General features: G+C 40.7%; 1 protein-coding gene across 7 annotated transcripts in view; it reads right to left on the bottom strand.

Annotated features, from left to right (window-relative positions):
• Window positions 1–19,393, bottom strand: part of PRKG1 (protein kinase cGMP-dependent 1) — a 698,816-nt gene that overhangs the window by 187,993 nt on the left and 491,430 nt on the right. For all 7 annotated transcript variants that reach the window (XM_081189597.1, XM_081189598.1, XM_081189595.1 and 4 more), the window contains one exon: window positions 17,466–17,571. In XM_081189597.1, the coding sequence (XP_081045723.1) occupies window positions 17,466–17,571 (106 nt within the window). The remainder of the gene's footprint in view (window positions 1–17,465; window positions 17,572–19,393) is intronic.

Raw genomic sequence — 19,393 nt, 5'->3', positions numbered from 1 at the left:
ACAAAAAGTGTAGTCAACTTGGTCACAATTCTCTCTTTAAAGAGACTGAAACTTTATGAATTATCATTCCCAAGCCAAGTGGGGTGGGGGGAGGAATAGTACTCGAAATTTGCTAAGCTTTAACAAGGACTAAAAACAAAACAGACAGCTGAAGTTAGATAAACCTTGCAAAAATAGAGGGCTGTCTCATTGGCTTCTTACACCAGCATATCAATAATAGAAGCAAGCCTAGGCTATCCAGGCATTTGCCCAAAACCTTTGGGCTAAAAGTGGGGAATGCATGTAAGCCTTGCCCCAGGGTCTTCACATGTGCTGGATACACTTCAGATCTTCCTGCACTGATAGGGGAGGTATGAGGGGGCGTCAGAGTATGTTTAGCTAAATGTGCTTTAAATCTGCCCCATGACTGAAAATCTTGATAAGCTGGAAAGCGCTGAAGTGGAACAGCCACATGCAGGGACGTTTGGGGCAAGGTTTGCATGCACACCCTGAGGCCTACCCCTACTTTTAGCCCATGCTAAATACACTTTCAGCCTCTACCTAATGTAGATTACTAGATCTCCACTCCCAATGTGAATATAGTCTTGCACACTGGGAGAGTGAGATGAAACCTAGGGAAGGATTAGGGTCCTTGTGGGTAAATTTATGGGGAGGTAGGTTATAAGGTAAATCTTGCTTTTCTGGCACACCAACCAATCCCCCTACATATCATCTTGATTATTTTGTTTTTACAGTGGTACCTCGGGTTAAGTACAGTGGTGCCCCGCAAGACGAACGCCTCGCAAGACGGAAAACCCGCTAGACGAAAGGGTTTTCCGTTTTGGAGGCGCTTCGCAAAACGAATTGCCCTATGGGGTTGCTTCGCAAGACGAAAAAATCTTGCGCGTCCCCGCGGGTTTTTTCGCTCCCCCCCTTTTCCTAAGCCGCCTATCAGCTGTTCCGCTGAAAAACCCGCTTAACAGCTGATCACGGAAAGCCGCTAGACCGCTGTAGCGCTAATCAATGGGCTTGCTTCGCAAGACGAAAAAATCGCTAGACGACGAGAATCGCGGAACGGATTCTTTTCGTCTTGCGAGGCACCACTGTACTTAATTCATTCCAGAGGTCCGTTCTTAACCTGAAACTGTTCTTAACCTGAGGCACCACTTTAGCTAATGGGGCCTCCCATTGCCGCTGCGCCACTGGAGCACAATTTCTGTTCTCATCCTGAAGCAAAGTTCTTAACCTGAGGTACTATTTCTGGGTTAGCGGAGTCTGTAACCTAAAGCGTATGTAACCTGAAGCGTATGTAACCCGAGGTACCACTATATTGTACTTTAAAACCCTCCCCTCCCCTTCCCCTTTTTATTGCTATGCAAATGCATGCTTCATTGGGAGATGACCCAACAAAATCCAAGGAATCTCACAGTAACTCTTCCATCAGAATCCATAGGCAAACTCATATATGGTGGTACCTCCGGTTGCGGACGGTATCCATTTTGGAGGTCCGGTCAGATCCTGAAGTTTCCGCAACCTGAGGACCGCGCTTCTGCGCATGTGCAGACTGTAATTTGCTTGCAGAAGTTCCAGTTATGTTGTGGCAGTGAGCTAGAGGAGTTGCAGATGCATAACTGTGTATGCAGTTAAGGATCACAGTTCCCCTAAATAGATCTTACACTGGCATTTCTTATAGGAAAAGATCTGAACCACTCTTTGGAGACTGGTTGGCTATAAGAACTACCATGATAAAGCCCTCATTGTATGCACCAACATTTTGCATAAACACACACAGCTTAATTGGATTACAGTTTGCATTGATAACATTTTCAAACACCACCAAGCTATGTGTTAAGTTTATTCTAACAAAACCAGATCATTTGCCTTTTCTTTGCCAACAAAAAACAGTTTCTTCCTTTCATTAGAAGCCAGTAGAGTAAATCTAGTGAAAAGAACACTTACAATGAAGGTCTTGGTTTGTTTTGCTTTGAAACTTAACATTATATCTTCTAAAACAACAGACCCTCTGGCAAATTAGACCTTATCCCAGTAAGAAAACTCGTGGCTCTATTGAAAAGGACATTTTTTAAAAAGTCAAATACTTCAAAATCCTTAACATCCGCAGATGTCTTATTACCTGCTACCACCTGTGGCCTCTGTTGCAGAGTCTGTGGCTTTCATTTTTATGTGCTACAGTTCTCTATAACAAGCTGTTTCCTAGCAGACATACCAATTCATCATTTCAGGAAAGCCCTAAATTGCCCCACAGATGGACATTACAGAGAACAGGAACAGCCAACCCTCAGCCTTTTGTGAATTATTTGACAAGTCAGAATTATAAGTGTCATGGGCAGAGGTAATCATATGTATAGCACTGGGATGTATTGTGGTTTTTTTTAGGTATTAGGCAGGCCTTTGGTAAGAACGCAAAATAGCATATCCATATGAAAGAAGCAGCGAAAATACAGGTGGCAGCTATAAGAAATAAAAGAAAACTGAAAGCGTCAACAGCGTTTGTTGCAAAACCTGTAATTATATAACTATAATAAACACCAGGTTATGTAGCTGTAGATTGAAACCACATGATCTTATTCAGCTGCTGCCATTGCTGAAAAGTTAAGAGAGTGGGGTCAATGGATTTGAGAATTCCATGTTTCAAAAGCTTTTGGGGGCAACTTAAACTGCCAAGGGCAGAGCCCTACAACCTAATTGCCATTCTCATGATACTGATGCATATTTATTTCATTTTGAAAATATTGCCCAAGATATATGTCTCCTTCCAAATTGTTTCTACGTCTTTTCAGGGAACCACTGTTCTTAGTTACCGAAGCAAGTGCTGAGCTATATTATTATGAGATAAAAGAAGAAATAAAAGAACTTCTCCTAGTTTGCAATTGACTGGGAAGAAGGTAGGAGAACCTTGTGGGAAATATTCTGCCAATATTCTTCTGGGGTGAGCCCTTTGGAGAAGGGGCAAAAGCTATAGGTACTCACAAGGGCAAAGGGAGTTGTGGGTTCTGGACACAGATTCATCCAATGAGTAGCCTTCTATCTCTGAAGATATGCCTCAGAATATCTACCAGGGACCCATCTCCACAAAAAGTCAGGGAACAGATACTTTATGGTTATTGTATAAATAAATACTCACTGGTTTGCCCCAAGACTGAAAAAGGAATAGAGCAGGAGCAAGAATTTCTGAACATTCCTCTATTTCATACAAAAATGAAGAACTGCAATGGCCTGGTGGTGTACACTTGTATGCAGAGCGTACCAACGCTTGGCTTACGGACATCTCAAATGGTATTTGAGAATGGTTACAGGAGCAATAGGGTTGTCAGCAAGCTGGTAAACTGCCATCTTTGGTGGCATAAGAGGCATTAGGCCAGAGGTCCTCAAACTTTTTCAGCAGGGGGCCGGTCCACTGTCCCTCAGACCTTGTGGGGGGAGGACTATATTTTTTGGGGGGGGATGAACAAGGGATGATGAGCGGCGCACGAAAGGGCTCCAGAGAGGGGCTGCTTTAAATGGCGGTCGCTCGAGAGGGGCGCTCAGCCAACAGCAGCTCCTGTGTCTTGCAAGCAATAGGGGCTGGTGGCAGAGGGATGACGAGCGGCACACGAAAGGGCTCCGGAGAGGGGCTGGCACCAACAAAGCCCAGCCCCCTTCCACCTCTAGGCAAGGCAGGGAGAAACCAGAAGGAGGGAGGGAGGAGTGACCACTGTTGCCGTGTGAGGGAGAGGAAACGAACGCATGTGCTGGCGATCCACACAGCAATTCCTGGACCGTCCGCTGGCCATTGGGCAATTGGGCCTGATCTGGCCCACGGACCTTAGTTTGCCAACCCATACATTAGGCTGAAGGGACAGGGGAGGGGCACTCTATCACAGCCCACAAGGGACCCCCTTAAGGTATCTTGGTGGGGGCAATTTATGTCCTGAAGTCTAGCTCTGGGTCTGATGGGCCATGATGCCGTAGCTGCAGCTCACACCATGGTGAATCGCAGCAATTGTCAACTCCTGCTGTCAAACAACGAGCTGGTTGATCATGTGGATATATGCCCAATGCCTATGCCAAACCTGTTACATTGTAATTAATAAAGTTGTGGTCTATTTTTATCCAGTGCAGATTGTGTTTCTCATTCTTTACTACTTCCATCCCCACCCCCACAGCTAAACTGTACATGGGTCCATGATTATGTATGCTATGTTATGCTATGTATGTTTGCTCAAAAGTCTGACTGTCTGCATTCAACAGGGCTTACTCCCTGGTAAGTGTGCACAGGATTTCACCCTTAATTTATCTAAAATAGATGTCATTGACACTGCAGGTGGTGATACCTGGAAATTAATTTTCAATATGTGACTCTTAAATGTGATAGCATCTCTAATCTTTACTGTACTACCTTCTGTAGAGACTACAACTGGCCACTAACGGCATGTCATTTTTCTTGCTGTCTATTTAAATATTTTGAAGCTCATGCTTAATTCTGAACTTAACTGACTTTCACATTGAATCACATCTAGCTTCCAGTACAATTCCTTATTGATATGCATGGGTTCTCCAGCTGTAGGAACCATTAGCATTAAAGTGAGTGCTCCATAGATGTCCCTGAACTTTATAATGATAGTAAAGAATCAGTGAAGGCTCTACTAATCAAAATATTGAATACAGTGAATACCTAATTTAAAATCACTTTACTACCTGTAAGTAGGCCTAAGGTATGTTATATAAATCCCCACAGACTTGTTAAGGAAAAGTTCATTTCCATTATTCAGATTTCCTTCTGTGTAAAACCAGTGAACCATTTTTTTAAAAATGTGACAGAAAAGGCACAAGCATTATTTAACACTTCTCACTGATTTCCTCTTCGGCTGGGGCATATTAACACTACAGGAGACACCCCAGAGAAAATTCCTAAGAAAAACTCAGTCCAGAAAAAAAGACTTCATGTATATAAAAATATAACATAATCTACTTTACATATTTTGCTAGTCATTGCTCGGTGTTACCCTGGCTGAGATGTGATTATTAAACTTTCACACCCAATGTTAAAATTCTCAAAATGCTATCCCAATCCAATGCAGACTTTTAAATAAAAATAGAAAGTCAACTGACCAAGGCAAAAAAACAAAAAAAACCCCAACCTTATTAAAATGGGGAGTATGAAATTGACAGCTTGATACTTTGGCACTTTAGTTCTGCTCCACTGCTTGGCTGTGCTCAGAGTTTTAGTGAAAAACACCTTATTGCTTTCAGTTCTTTACAAGCAAACCTCCTTCAGAAATAATATCCATGTGTTTGGACTTCTAGATTCGTTTAAAGCAGTATGGAAAAAGAGGATAAATAAGGAAAGGACCTGCTGTTCTTATAAAACTTGTGCCATATGCTGCCCTGAGGACCCACTTTAAGCCCAACATTTGTCTCGTAAAAAAACTACCTAATGCTGGAAGAAACTTGCACTGTGGCTTGAAAGCTGCCCTGTCTGTGCCAGTGCTTGGTGGCATTTCACTGGTGATGAAATAAATCTTCCTACCACACATCTGGAGGACGACATACAGCAGGAGGAACAGCTTTTGCCATCCTGGTGCCCTCCAGATGTTTTGGATTACAACTCCAATCAGCCCCAGCCAGTTTATTATTTATTATTACTATTATTTTTAATAATAATTTTGTTCTTCTTATTTCTAAAGAGAAGTGCGAAGCAGGGCTGCGTTCTCACCCCAAATCTCTTTAGCATATTCTTCTCCCTGGCGCTCTTATATGCCTTCAGCATGTAAGAACTGTTTCACTCGGCTCTTTATAGGGAAGACATTATAAAGATGTCTGCAAATGTGTGACATGGAAGCTGCCAGAATCTTGGTTCAGTGAATAAGGTTATCACTAGCCTTCAATGAAATCTGTTTAGCTAATGTAGATATAACACACTGTGTTAGCATTTCACACCTCTGATGCTGCAGATGAGATTGGTGTAAATCACATGCTAGTCTGGGAAGATTGTGGGAACGGAAGACAGTCTTATCTCTTCCACTGTATGTACTATTTGTACTGTACTTTTGCTTTTACTTCTGCCCATATCTTCTCTTGGAGCTGGAGAGAGAGAGATGCCATGATTCCTTTGTCTGTACATAGTGTGTAAATAAATACGTAGATTAGCTCTACAATGTCTCATGCTTCTAGCTGTGTTATGCTAGAAGATTAGTGTGCATATATCATTTGATATATGTTGCTGAAGTGCATTGGAGAAGAAGGGAAATGCCTTTTCCAGAGCTGCGCATACAGTGGACGCTCAGACTTTGGGGGCTGCAGGGGCACCCCCGGACGTTTTCCAACATGCTGTACCAAGAGAACTTGGGATCCAGATCTTGGAACCCCAGTCCTCTTTTCACTGCAGAATCTACACAGAAGTAGACCTATTGCATAGTCATCCTAGGACAGGATGGAAAACCTGTGGCCCTCCAAAGGTTGTTGAATTCCAACTCCCATAAGACTCAGCCATCATGTCAATAGTCAAATATAGTGGGAGCCTCAGTTCTACAGATTCTCCATTCATATTTTAGCTTCTGATACCTGCATAGAAGCAAATAATGTCCCTGAATTTCATTTAACGTTACAGCTTTGTATCTGGCACAAAAATTGTACAGAATGTTTCTGGAGCATTTGAATTTGCTGCTGGGGTGTCAATTTGTACCAGTTAATCTTAACATACTGTAGTAATTGACACTCATCAAATGATGAAGATCTAAGTGTTTAGAAATTTTCTTTTGAAAACCAAAAAGAGCCTGGGGGGGGGACTGCCCCAAGAAATTCTGATTTTTGCAAAAATGTTCCATCCTATTTTTCAAGCAATAACTGATCCAGGAAAGCAAATATCTACAGACATCACATTTGGGGAGTGGGGTGGGGCATTTTAGTATCCCAAAATAAACCAATACTTTATTGCAGTCCAAAGACCCACAAAACAATTTCAAAACAAGATACAGTTAAAGACCAGACAGACAGATGGAAGAAACCAAGGCAGTCATTTTGTGTTATCTAGGGCATAATGATCTTGTTTCTTATAGCCTCTGAAAGAAACTTTGGCACGGCCAGTGTAATATCATTTGACCTGTCTTCCAAAAGATATTTAATATGGGAGGCTTCAGATTTTCCTGGCAAATTTGCCAGTAAGGGTTTGATCAGTTGATCCCTTGCTTGCTCATACTGCCCACAATGCAGTAGGATATGCTTCATAGAATTGATGTCCTGGGAACATAAACAAAGCCTATTCTGATAGGGGATGCCTCTCAGTCTGCCATTTAGAACTTCCAAGGGAAATACATTTAGTCTGGCTTTGGTAAATAAACCCCGATAGGTAGGTACAGAGAAATTACTAAGGTATGAGGGTATCTGAAAATTGTACCCGTATTGGATTCCAGCTGATACTGGGATACAAATTACATAAGATTGGGATCGCAGGTCACTATGTAAGATGTCCCAAAACCTTTGCCTCAGGGATTCAAGGGCAGTGTCGGAATGCAGATGATATAAGAGGGATGATGGCAGTCCAATCGAGGTGGCTTTTCTGACCATAGTTTTTAGCCATGGGCTGACAAACGTCTTGTTGGTTAAATGTACTAATAATCCCTTCCCCAGGCCAAATACTGAGATCTTGAGTCAGTATCTCAAGGAAGCCCACCATGCTTTGGTGGAGAGTGGGCATTCACCTGTTTCCAGAAATAGAATAAACTGGAATGTAGCATGGGTCAAAAAAATACTTCTAAGTTTTATTATAGTCCTGGGTCACAGGCCTAAGAGGAATGGGGAAGACAAGAGGAGGAAGGGGCTTGTGAGCCTCAGAAATGATTAGGAAATCCAGAGACTTTACATCTGCATCAGGCCAGTATTAGAAAGCTCCTCTTAATTTCTGTCACATACTGCTTGCTTTCAAATTAAGGATGAGCAAACTCTGTGAAGTGTGCATCTAAATTAATCTTGACAATCTTTTAGAAAAGCTCTACTAAAATCTGAAGCTTAATCACTTAATATTGGCAGAGCTTTGAAAAAGACAGAGGGATAAAATTATAATTCTGAGATTGGAACTGAAAGTAGTCAGTGTATCATTTTTGGAGAGTTCATAATTTCAGAAATCTCCTTAAAAGAACAGACCAACATTTTCATGCCTTCACCCAAAATAAAGTAAAAAGTGACAAATCTGTGGTGATCATGATTCAGAACCATTTTGTACAGTGTAAGAAACTCAGATATATATGCTAGGCGCCAAAAGGCTCCTTAAACCAGGGTTACAGTTGCCAAAATGGAATGTCTTGTTGCCATTTTGGTTGTCGAAAGAGGCATGTTATTTTCTCTATTTTTGGTCAACAATATAGTTTCCACTTAAAACTTTTGATTACATTACCTTATACTATATGAAACTAACTGGCATCTTGGGATATTTTCTAAACAATAAGCTTTGATTCCATGGAGATCATCTCTTCTCTTTTAGACTGGGATGGAAACCAAGTGCAACAAAAGTAATTATCAGTGGCTGATTGCACAATACATAGGCAAGATAATAACTTAATTGGTGTACTCAATCAGATCATTTTTCCTGCGGGTTTTTTTAGCACTGACCAAAATCAACAAGGAAATTGGAACCAATGAGATAGTGACCACTATGTCCCTGGTGTGAACTGGTTATTGTAAGAAATAATAGATGCCAAAGGCCAACACAGAGTAGTGAAACTTGAAATGTCTCCAGCTCTATATATGTCTATGCTGCAGTTACTTAGGGCCTTGTGCATCCTGGGGACGATTAAGGACTGAATCAGTCATAAGCACTACAGTGTCATGATGCTTATGATTATTGAACACATTCGTATAATGAGTTAGATGGTCCATTGCATTTGCCTTTTAATACATGAGTGTCTTTAACTGCAACATAGTAATTTGAGCTCAGGCTCTTATGTAGCTCCTTCTCCACTGTTCCACTCAATTGCTATGAACCAGCACTAGGAACAGAATCAGCCTTAAATATTAGGATATCCAAGGTCTGCTTGATTTTGTTTTGATTACAGAACTACAAGCAATAATAAGATCCAGAAAATTTAAAATATATATATATGAAGTATCATAGTTGCAATTCACTTTACAAACTATGAGTAATCATACCAAGTCTGTTTCAACTAGGTGTAGTATAACGAAATCCTATTTTCCTGAGGGAAATTATTTTTGTATTGGATTCTAATAAGAAATTCTGCCAAGTTGCTACCCATCCACCTGAATGGAGATAACAGAATTCCTCCTGTTATGACTCAGTCCTTGTACCATTTGCAACAGTTTACTACCTATGCCATTAATTAAAGTCAACCCCCCCCCCCGAATACAACCTATCACTCTTACCACATGAATGTCAAATGGATTTTAATTTATCAAAATCTAGTGGTAAGAATCACTGCTTGCCCTTGGGTTTTGTGATGCACAAACATGATAGATTGCTTCTAGTGGAAATGGACCCTTACTATCATTCTGTAATAATCAGTATGATCATTTATATTTGCATGGTGCACTGCAATTATGATAATGTAAAATATATACATATATATGTGTTTTATATATATATATATATATATATATATATATATATATATATATATATATATATGCAGGTTTTGGTGTCTTCGGGTGTCTTCCCGTGTAAGAGTTGGGGTGTCTAGGCGACGTTTCGACGAGGTCTCACTCGTCATCTTCAGGCTGGTGCTTTCGGCTTCTTGTTACTGGAACAGAGCAGGATCTCAGTGTTTGAGTTCCTATAAATACTGTTGAGGGGGTGTGGTGTATAGCCTCCAACGTTCTGGGCAGAGAGGAAGTTCCCAGGTTAGTGTGTCTTTTCTTCTTTTGTTCATTAATTACTTGAGGGATATCTTGAGTGATTTCTTGAGTGATATTCTGAGTACCACTTAGGAGGGTCATTAGGTGTGGATTAGTTGCTAAAGCTTTCGTGTCTTGACCTCTTGAGCTTGTGAAGAGTTTTTTCTGAGAAGATGGCTGTACTGCACTTAGTTGTGCTCTGGCTTGGCTTCGTGTATAGGGGCGAGCTGTGGTTTTGTGCCTTGTGCCAGCCAGATCTGTGTAGGGATTGCAGGGGGGTGCAGCATCCGGAGGTGCCACTATGGTTTGGCTACTGGATGGTGTCTGTAATTTATCTGTGGAGAGGGTCTGGGTTTGGGTCTGGTGTGGTTGATTGGAGATGGCGTTCTGTGTGCCTCTGGTTCTGGTGTCGGTTTTTGTGGGGAGGGCTATTTTCCAGATGTCTGGCAGGCGGGACGTATCGTCACGCTTGTTCATGTTGTGAGGGTGTTTCTCTATCTCGATGGCTTCCATGATTATTCTCTTGTGGTGGTGTTCCATGTTAAAGAGCAATTTGGAATCTGAAAAATTAATTTCGTGTCCTGTTTCTTTCATGTGTTGGTAAAGAGAGGAAGTTTTTTCTTCTTTTTTGACGGCATTCTTGTGTTCTGCGATACGTGCATTTATTCGTCTGTTTGTTTGTCCAATGTACGTGGCTGGGCAGACTTTGCAGGGTATTTCATAGACCCCTTGGTTTTCTAACTGGATTTTATCTTTGGGGTTTCTGAGGATATTGGCTATTTTTTGGTTGGTGCAAAAGGCTGTTTTGATATTGTGTTTATGGAGGATTTTGCTAATTTTATCTGTAGTGCCCTTGATATAAGGAAGGAGGGCCATGCCATTGTTTTCTTCTGTGTCTTGGTTTTTGGGGGGTGTTTCTTTTTGGATTAGCTTCGTAACCCTGTTTTGCTGGTATCCGTTGGCGATTAACACATTTGAAAGATTCTGTAACTCAGTTGTCAAGTGGTCTTTGTCAGCCAGGCGTTTGGTTCTGGAGATGAGAGTCTTGGCTACGGAGTTTATTTGTGCAGGGTGGTGGTGTGATTGTGCATGTAAGTAGCGGTTGGTGTGTGTTTTTTTCCGGTAGATAGTGTGTCCTAGGGAGCCATCAGGTTTTTTGTAGATTAGGACGTCAAGGAAGGGAAGTTGGTGCAAAATCTACAAAATCTCGCTAAATTTCTCGCTAAGCAACTTCAGCCCTATGCAGAATCTATCGCTTCACACGTTACAAACTCCTTCCAGTTCATAGAAACAATAAAGAAGCAAAACCTACATCCCGACGACCTACTTGTGAGCTTCGATGTTGTATCTCTCTTCACACAAGTGCCCATTAATGAAGCCTTGACAGCCATTCAAAACAAATACAATCCCCCCGAATACATCCTGGACCTGACCAACCACTGCCTAACCAACACGTACTTCATCCACAATGGACAAAGATACAAACAGATAGAAGGAGCACCTATGGGATCACCCCTCTCACCGGTCATCGCAAATCTGTACATGGAACACTTTGAAACCAATGCTTTAGACAAGTCAGAACACAAACCCAAACTTTGGCTCAGGTATGTTGACGACACCTTTGTAATTTGGCCACACGGGAAGAAAAAACTAGATAGCTTCCTCACACATCTCAACAGCCTACACCCCAAAATACAATTCACTATGGAAATAGAAGCCAACAACCAACTTCCCTTCCTTGACGTCCTAATCTACAAAAAACCTGATGGCTCCCTAGGACACACTATCTACCGGAAAAAAACACACACCAACCGCTACTTACATGCACAATCACACCACCACCCTGCACAAATAAACTCCGTAGCCAAGACTCTCATCTCCAGAACCAAACGCCTGGCTGACAAAGACCACTTGACAACTGAGTTACAGAATCTCTCAAATGTGTTAATCGCCAACGGATACCAACAAAACAGGGTTACGAAGCTAATCCAAAAAGAAACACCCCCCAAAAACCAAGACACAGAAGAAAACAATGGCATGGCCCTCCTTCCTTATATCAAGGGCACTACAGATAAAATTAGCAAAATCCTCCATAAACACAATATCAAAACAGCCTTTTGCACCAACCAAAAAATAGCCAATATCCTCAGAAACCCAAAAGATAAAATCCAGTTAGAAAACCAAGGGGTCTATGAAATACCCTGCAAAGTCTGCCCAGCCACATACATTGGACAAACAAACAGACGAATAAATGCACGTATCGCAGAACACAAGAATGCCGTCAAAAAAGAAGAAAAAACTTCCTCTCTTTACCAACACATGAAAGAAACAGGACACGAAATTAATTTTGCAGATTCCAAATTGCTCTTTAACATGGAACATCACCACAAGAGAATAATCATGGAAGCCATCGAGATAGAGAAACACCCTCACAACATGAACAAGCGTGACGACACGTCCCGCCTGCCAGACATCTGGAAATTAGCCCTCCCCACAAAAACCGACACCAGAACCAGAGACACACAGAACGCCATCTCCAATCAACCACACCAGACCCAAACCCAGACCCTCTCCACAGATAAAGTACAGACACCATCCAGTAGCCAAACCATAGTGGCACCTCCGGATGCTGCACCCCCCTGCAATCCCTACACAGATCTGGCTGGCACAGGGCACAAAACCACAGCTCGCCCCTATACACGAAGCCAAGCCAGAGCACAACTAAGTGCAGTACAGCCATCTTCTCAGAAAAACTTTTCACAAGCTCAAGAGGTCAAGACACGAAAGCTTTAGCAACTAATCCACACCTAATGACCCTCCTAAGTGGTACTCAGAATATCACTCAAGAAATCACTCAAGATATCCCTCAAGTAATTAAGGAACAAAAGAAGAAAAGGCACACTAACCTGGGAACTCCCTCTCTGCCCAGAACGTTGGAGGCTATACACCACACCCCCTCAACAGTATTTATAGGAACTCAAACACTGAGATCCTGCTCTGTTCTAGTAACAAGAAGCCGAAAGCACCAGCCTGAAGATGACGAGTGAGACCTCGTCGAAACGTCGCCTAGACACCCCAACTCTTACACGGGAAGACACCCGAAGACACCAAAACCTGCATATATATATATATATATATATATATATATATATATATATATATATAGTATTTTGGCTATATATATATATGTTGTGTGTGTGTGTGTTTTATATATATATATATATATATAGAGAGAGAGAGAGAGAGAGAGAGAGAGAGTATTTTGACTCTCACACCGGTTTTTGTATTTTCTAACTCAGTACCACAATACCTCAAGGACCAACTCTCACCATATGCACCAACCCAGACCCTGCAACCATCATCTGAGGCCCTTTTTCGTGCCCTTCCTCCACAAGAGGTCCAGAGGGTGGCCACACAAGAATGGGCCTGTTCTGCGGTGGCTCCTTGTTTGTGGAGAATTGACACAGAGTCTACACAGAGCCTAATTCTTTATCATGTGAGCCCCAACCTATTGAATTACACTGCTCATGGGGGGATTCTGGTGCCCTTACCAGTTTTGTTGGTCATCTTTGTGACTGCTTGTAAAAAGCTACAGGGAGATATCAAATGGCTAAAATTTGCAGATATCAAGGAATGACTTGTGAATTCCATTACGGCCCCCTCTACCTTTCTCTTATAATTTGAACACTACAGTACCACCCCATAATTTAATATACTCTAGACATAACATTGGCACCTCACTAAGAACTAAGCTTTAGTTGGGCCTAATAGCCCAACTAAACGTGTTGGGATGCGGGTGGCGCTGTGGGTAAAACCTCAGCGCCTAGGACTTGCCGATCGTATGGCCGGCGGTTTGAATCCCCGCGGCGGGGTGAGCTCCCGTCATTCAGTCCCAGCTCCTGCCCACCTAGCAGTTCGAAAGCACCCTTAAGTGCAAGTAGATAAATAGGTACCACTTTATAGCGGGAAGGTAAATGGCGTTTCCGTGTGCTGCACTGGTGCTGGCTCGCCAGACAGCTTCGTCAAGCTGGCCATGTGACCCAGAAGTGTCTTCGGACGGCGCTGGCCCCCGGCCTCTTAAGTGAGATGGGCGCACAACCCTAGAGTCGGACACGACTGGCCCGTACGGGCAGGGGTACCTTTACCTTTAATAGCCCACTCAGCCCATTAGGACTGGAAGAGCTGTTCTGTTAATGGGTAGACAAAAAAAAGCATAATTAAAACCATTCACTAATGAATAAAAACAGCAAGGGAAGATCAAATTATCTGAATTTCTAGACCTCAGCTAAGGAGTTCAGAACAAAATCTAAGTGACATATACATTACAATTCTACTATGTGAGTGTACGGGCATAGATTCTTCAGTCTTCAAAGTTTTTCTTTCAGTATTTTCCACATCCAGTAAATCATTTGTCATTTTGCTGTGCTTTGGGGCTCAATGTAATAGAGCAGGTATCTGAATTTCAGCAACACGACTGGCTGGACCAAAGTCCATGTCCTAGTGTTAAGATTCCCCTGTTTGTTTTCAATCAAGCTGAAAAAAGATTTCCACTCCAGTCTCCAGCCCTTGTCACTCCCTGTTATTGTGTTATAGGTTGGAATTGTGCAAGACAGCACGTTGTGACAGATTGTTGTGACAATGCTTATAAAGAGGGTGGTGGCATTAGGCAATAAGAAGAAGACAATTTTACAAAGATCATTTGAGGCACTATGAAGAGTGCAATCCTTATTACTATATGGGAAATTCCAAAATGTTTAAATTTGTACAAAATAAGCAAATTTAATAACTATTCAGATTTGCTGACTTCATTGATTATATGGAATTTTAATATACTTTTTTCAAGTTGTATATCCAGTCTACATTGCACTGTCTGGTGCTCTAACCACACTGTTCTTTCCTCCATTAAAGATATGCTGATCAGAGTGTTCTCTTAACAAATTAGGCCAAATTAGGCATGCTTCATGAATTACTATACCAGCTGATCTAATCCACACTACCCATACTAATGTGCAGGCTGGAACTCAGGTTATTTCACACTTCCCCAATGTCATAACACAGTTATTGGCTCAATTAAAAAAAATATCAAAATGAATATTTTGAGACCAAATACAGGAGCTTGGCATGTTTAGCCTGGAAAAGAGGAGACAGAGATGAGATAAGATAATTATCTTCAAATATCTTAAGGGTTGTCACAAGGAAGATAGAGCAAGCTTGTCTTCTCCTGTTCTGGAGGGTAGGACTTGAACCAATGGCTTCTAGTTAGAAGAAAGCCGATTCCAAATAAACATCAGGAAGAACAAGCCTCAGGAGGCTGTGGACTCTCCTTCACTGGAGGTTTTTAAGCAGAGGTTGGATGGCCATCTATCTTGGATGCTTGGACTAGATTACCCTTGGGGGTCCCTTCCAACTTTATGATTCTATGTTTCTAAAATTCTATGTAAAACTATACAATTAAGAAATAATAATTCATAGCTTAATACAGGAAAAGATAGCCCAGATTTAAAAGTGAACACATACAAAAGTGACATGGATTGGAAATAGTCTGATTTGTCCAGACCTACATCAGACACGCTCAATTAATAGATATAAGCAGCATTTGTATGTTTTGGGGACATACTATATGGACTCTGAAGGTAAATAAATCTTATAAGTAGGTCCCATGTGGGAAAAAAAATATCCTTCAGAAAAACACAGACGGCTCAGAATCAATGTCAAGTTGTCTACTGTATAGCAAAATCCCTTATACTTCAGCTCTCATCACCCATTAACCCATGAAATATTATATATATAGTATCATATAAGCAAAGTGATACAACATAATACAAGCACAGTGTAATAGATGCAAATACAAGGTGAGACATAGCCCAGTGGTAGACCATTGCTTTTCATGCAGAAGATTCCAGGTTCAACGCCTCGCATCTCCAGGAAGAGTCGCCTGTCTGAAATCCTATCTCAAATCTTGGATAGCCCCCTAACAAGTCAGTGTAGCTAGATGGACCAATGATCTGACTCAGCTTACTATGTTCAAAGCAAATAGTTCTGGATAATTCAAGTAAGTGTGCCAAGTCAATCAATCCTCTTCCACCCCAGAAGAAGGACAAAACAAGCAATCTGGCTTAGAGACACATTTTTTATGATCCCAAATATTCCCAGTAGTAAAACTGTGAGAATGTCCAGAAACCATATATCAGATATTCCCGAAAGCTGTTTTCTAGGGTACCGCCACCCAGTATTCAGTTGCTACAGCAACAGATGTAGGACAAGCAGAGGAAGGAGAAGTACATTCTTATCAAAGGGCACTATGGAGCTTCCATTGATCTTTGTGAGTTCAGAGAAATTCAATGAGACTTGCTCTCTAGTAATTCAACATAAGCATGCAGTGTAAAGTCCAACCTTATGCTGAGCCAGGTACACCTAAGCCTCTTGGGAGACATACAATGATGTCCACCATGTTGCAAAACAAATTTCTGCTTCTGCTTCATCTCACTTGCCCTGTAGCCCCCAACCTCTGAAACAGATTTTGGTGATGTGAGGGGGGCTGCAGGGAGGGAATAGAGGAAGGAGCCACACCTGCTTGCACAACATTATCCCTAACTCCGCATGGGATCAAGATGAAAGCATATTTATTGATAATGGCTTTAATTTTTACAATTCCAGATTCACCATGAGATTAATTGACTTCATTTGGAAATGGCTTTAGCATGTTTACTTAGTACTTCAGTTCATTAATTTATAAGAATCTGTTCTCTTTCCAGGGCTCTGCAAGCTTGACACATAGAAACAAACCAATCATTGGACTGAAATATTCAATGGGAGTAGGACAAAAGGCTAATGGGAACACTGTTGCCCAGGCAACAAGACTTGTTAGATATTCCTGGTGGCTTTTGGTGGTAATCACTTTTTCTCTGAACAAGGACCACATGTTTATTTTTAATCTTTGATTATTTATAATTAAAATGCAATTAATATATACATTAATCAGCAACCACTGCATGGTTAGATATCTTCACACTGTGGTAGGTTTATAATGATGTGGCGGGGAAGAAATACTAGCATAATTTTTGAGAGTTTAAATTCAAGTTTAAGGGATAACAAGACACATCCTTATGCCTCTCTTCTTCTATGACTCATTTGACCCATATTTGCAGATGCCTCCAGCAAAAAAGCTTTTGTTTCTCTTAAGCCTCATAAATTGCCTCTATTTGGAAGTTATATATATGAAAAAATGTTTTAAGTGGAACAGTTTGCAAATTAGGTCATATACCATTTTTCTGAAACACATTTTTCTTCAACGTGTCTTTTTTTAAATGAGAGATCTTTGATTTGCACATATTGAAAATGGTATTTATATGCTTACTGTATGTTTGATGTTGGTGTTATTTTTCCACAAACAACCATGCAGATGAATTATAATGAGTGAAAAGCAAACAGTTAATGAGGCTGAGATTTTCAGTTATCATTTCCCCTTCTTCAAGCTCTTATGCCAAACAAGTGGGTAAAACATAAAATTAAAAGTGATGAGCAGAAATGAGTGCTCATTACACTGCATTCAAAAAAGAAAGAGAAAAAAGATCCCCACAAAAACCCAAGAAGTGAGGGCAGCAAATTTTGTGTGTGTTTCAAAAAATAAACAAGTGTCATACCTTTTTAAAAATTCCATATACTCTGTATGCTTGATGAGGCCTGTCCTCATCATTATTGTTTGAAAACATTGCCGATCAATAGCCCAAAGTTTCACATTTACGAGAGCTGGAAAAAAAAAACAAGACAAGGGGAAATTTTAATTAGCAAATCTTAATTCGAGGGGAAAAAAACTTTGTGAATTGCAAAGAAAATAATTTGTGCGAAAACGTGAGAATGATCAATTTCTTTTTCCAAACTATAAAATTAAAAAGAAAGAAAGAAAGAAAGAAAGAAAGAGAAAGAAAGAAAGAAAGAAAGAAAGAAAGAAAGAAAGAAAGAAAGAAAGGAAAGAAGGAAAATCTACCAAGCAATGGATTTCAGATGCATTATTCTAACTAAAGAAGTTTTATTCATCAGCAGCTGATTCAAAGATCTCATCATAAATTTGGAAACAAACTTAGAAAGAGTCATATCCTCAAGCATAATGAAATGAAGATACAAAATGAGTTTTCTTAAACAGAGTTCATACCTAGTAATTTAATAAAAAACCTTTTGACACGGCACAACCCTTTCCGAAGATATGATCATATGACATATGTAGTAGAATGAATTCATTTATCTTGTTTTGTTTGAAATAAACAATCAAATTCCTATACATCTAAAATAAAAAATAGGATTCTCCAATGAAAAGCTGACAAAATACGAGTTAATGACTGTGTACTATTATAATAGTTTATTGAGTCATATGACTTTTACAGAAAAGTGAGTGTTTCTGAAAAAACAAACAAACAAACAAAATATATACATTAGGATATATAATCATTTTTTTAAATTCTCACTTTTCAAAAGTCTGCTAAGTTCACAATGTTGGCAACTACAAGTGTGCACTGAAGTTAAGCAGTGTAATAGTCCATCAACCTAAAAAGCTGATTTGACTTTTCACACCCAAATATCTGCATCAGTTTTTAAAATATGCCTAGTCATTCTTATGATGATGACCATGACAATTTGAAGGCCATGCATTTCAAAGGCTAAGAAACTAGACTGCTCACCAACCCCAATCTCCATGCCTCAGTTTCCCTCCCACAGAATGTCCTTCTCCAGGACCACAATACCTCCCTCTGCCAGCCAGTTTCCCTCCCCATAACCACAACATCTATGTTCTCCATTCCTCAATTCCTCCCCCCCCAGGCCACAATGTGGTTTTCACCCTCAAAAATTCCCCACAATAGATCCCCCACAGATCACACTTTCTCCTACCCACAGTACCCTGCCAAATGATATATATCCTGACAGAAAAAGCTTCCATTTATTTGTGCAGCATGTAGAACTTGACTTCCTAAACATATGCTGTGCAATGGGGGGGGGGCGGTTTTCAAAAAATTCTTCTCTGAGAAAGTTTGGCTCTGCCCTAGGATTAATAACCAGAAACAACCAAACCCACTCCTCCCTCTAAATGCCATGCTCAGTTCTTCTTTCATATAAAAAACCTATCTAATTCAATAGAGCTGGGGGGGGGAGCAAAAACACATGAGTCCCAAACTAAAAAAAAGCAGAATGAAAATTTCAAATGATCTCATGATTTGAAAACTGCCTGCATTAGGTGTTTGGATTGTCATTCAACTTTTCAGGCTGGGGCTTTCCGTACCCTGAATGAATGCATGGCCACTTGCATGGTGCTGAATAGCAAATACTCTGGTTGTCTGCAAGATGATAGAGCGACTGCCGAATGAATTGAGGCAGTGTGCTGTCATGCGTTTGAAGCTGGATTAAGAAGTCACTTAGAATTTTGCCACTGAAGTTTGCCATGCCTGCTGCATCCTTTTTTGGCCTATTTTTCTGGTTCTCTAAATCAATCACAAAACGATTCAAAATGCTCAATAGTAAAAAAAAACCCCACAAAAAACTAAAAATCAAGAGAGTTGCCTTGAAGATAATGAAAATGTTC

Source organism: Podarcis bocagei, assembly GCF_964188305.1.
Source record: "Podarcis bocagei genome assembly, chromosome: 4".
In the NCBI taxonomy this organism is placed as follows: domain Eukaryota; kingdom Metazoa; phylum Chordata; class Lepidosauria; order Squamata; family Lacertidae; genus Podarcis; species Podarcis bocagei.
Note: the sequence above shows the minus strand (reverse complement) of the source record. Positions and strands in the feature narration are given on the sequence as shown.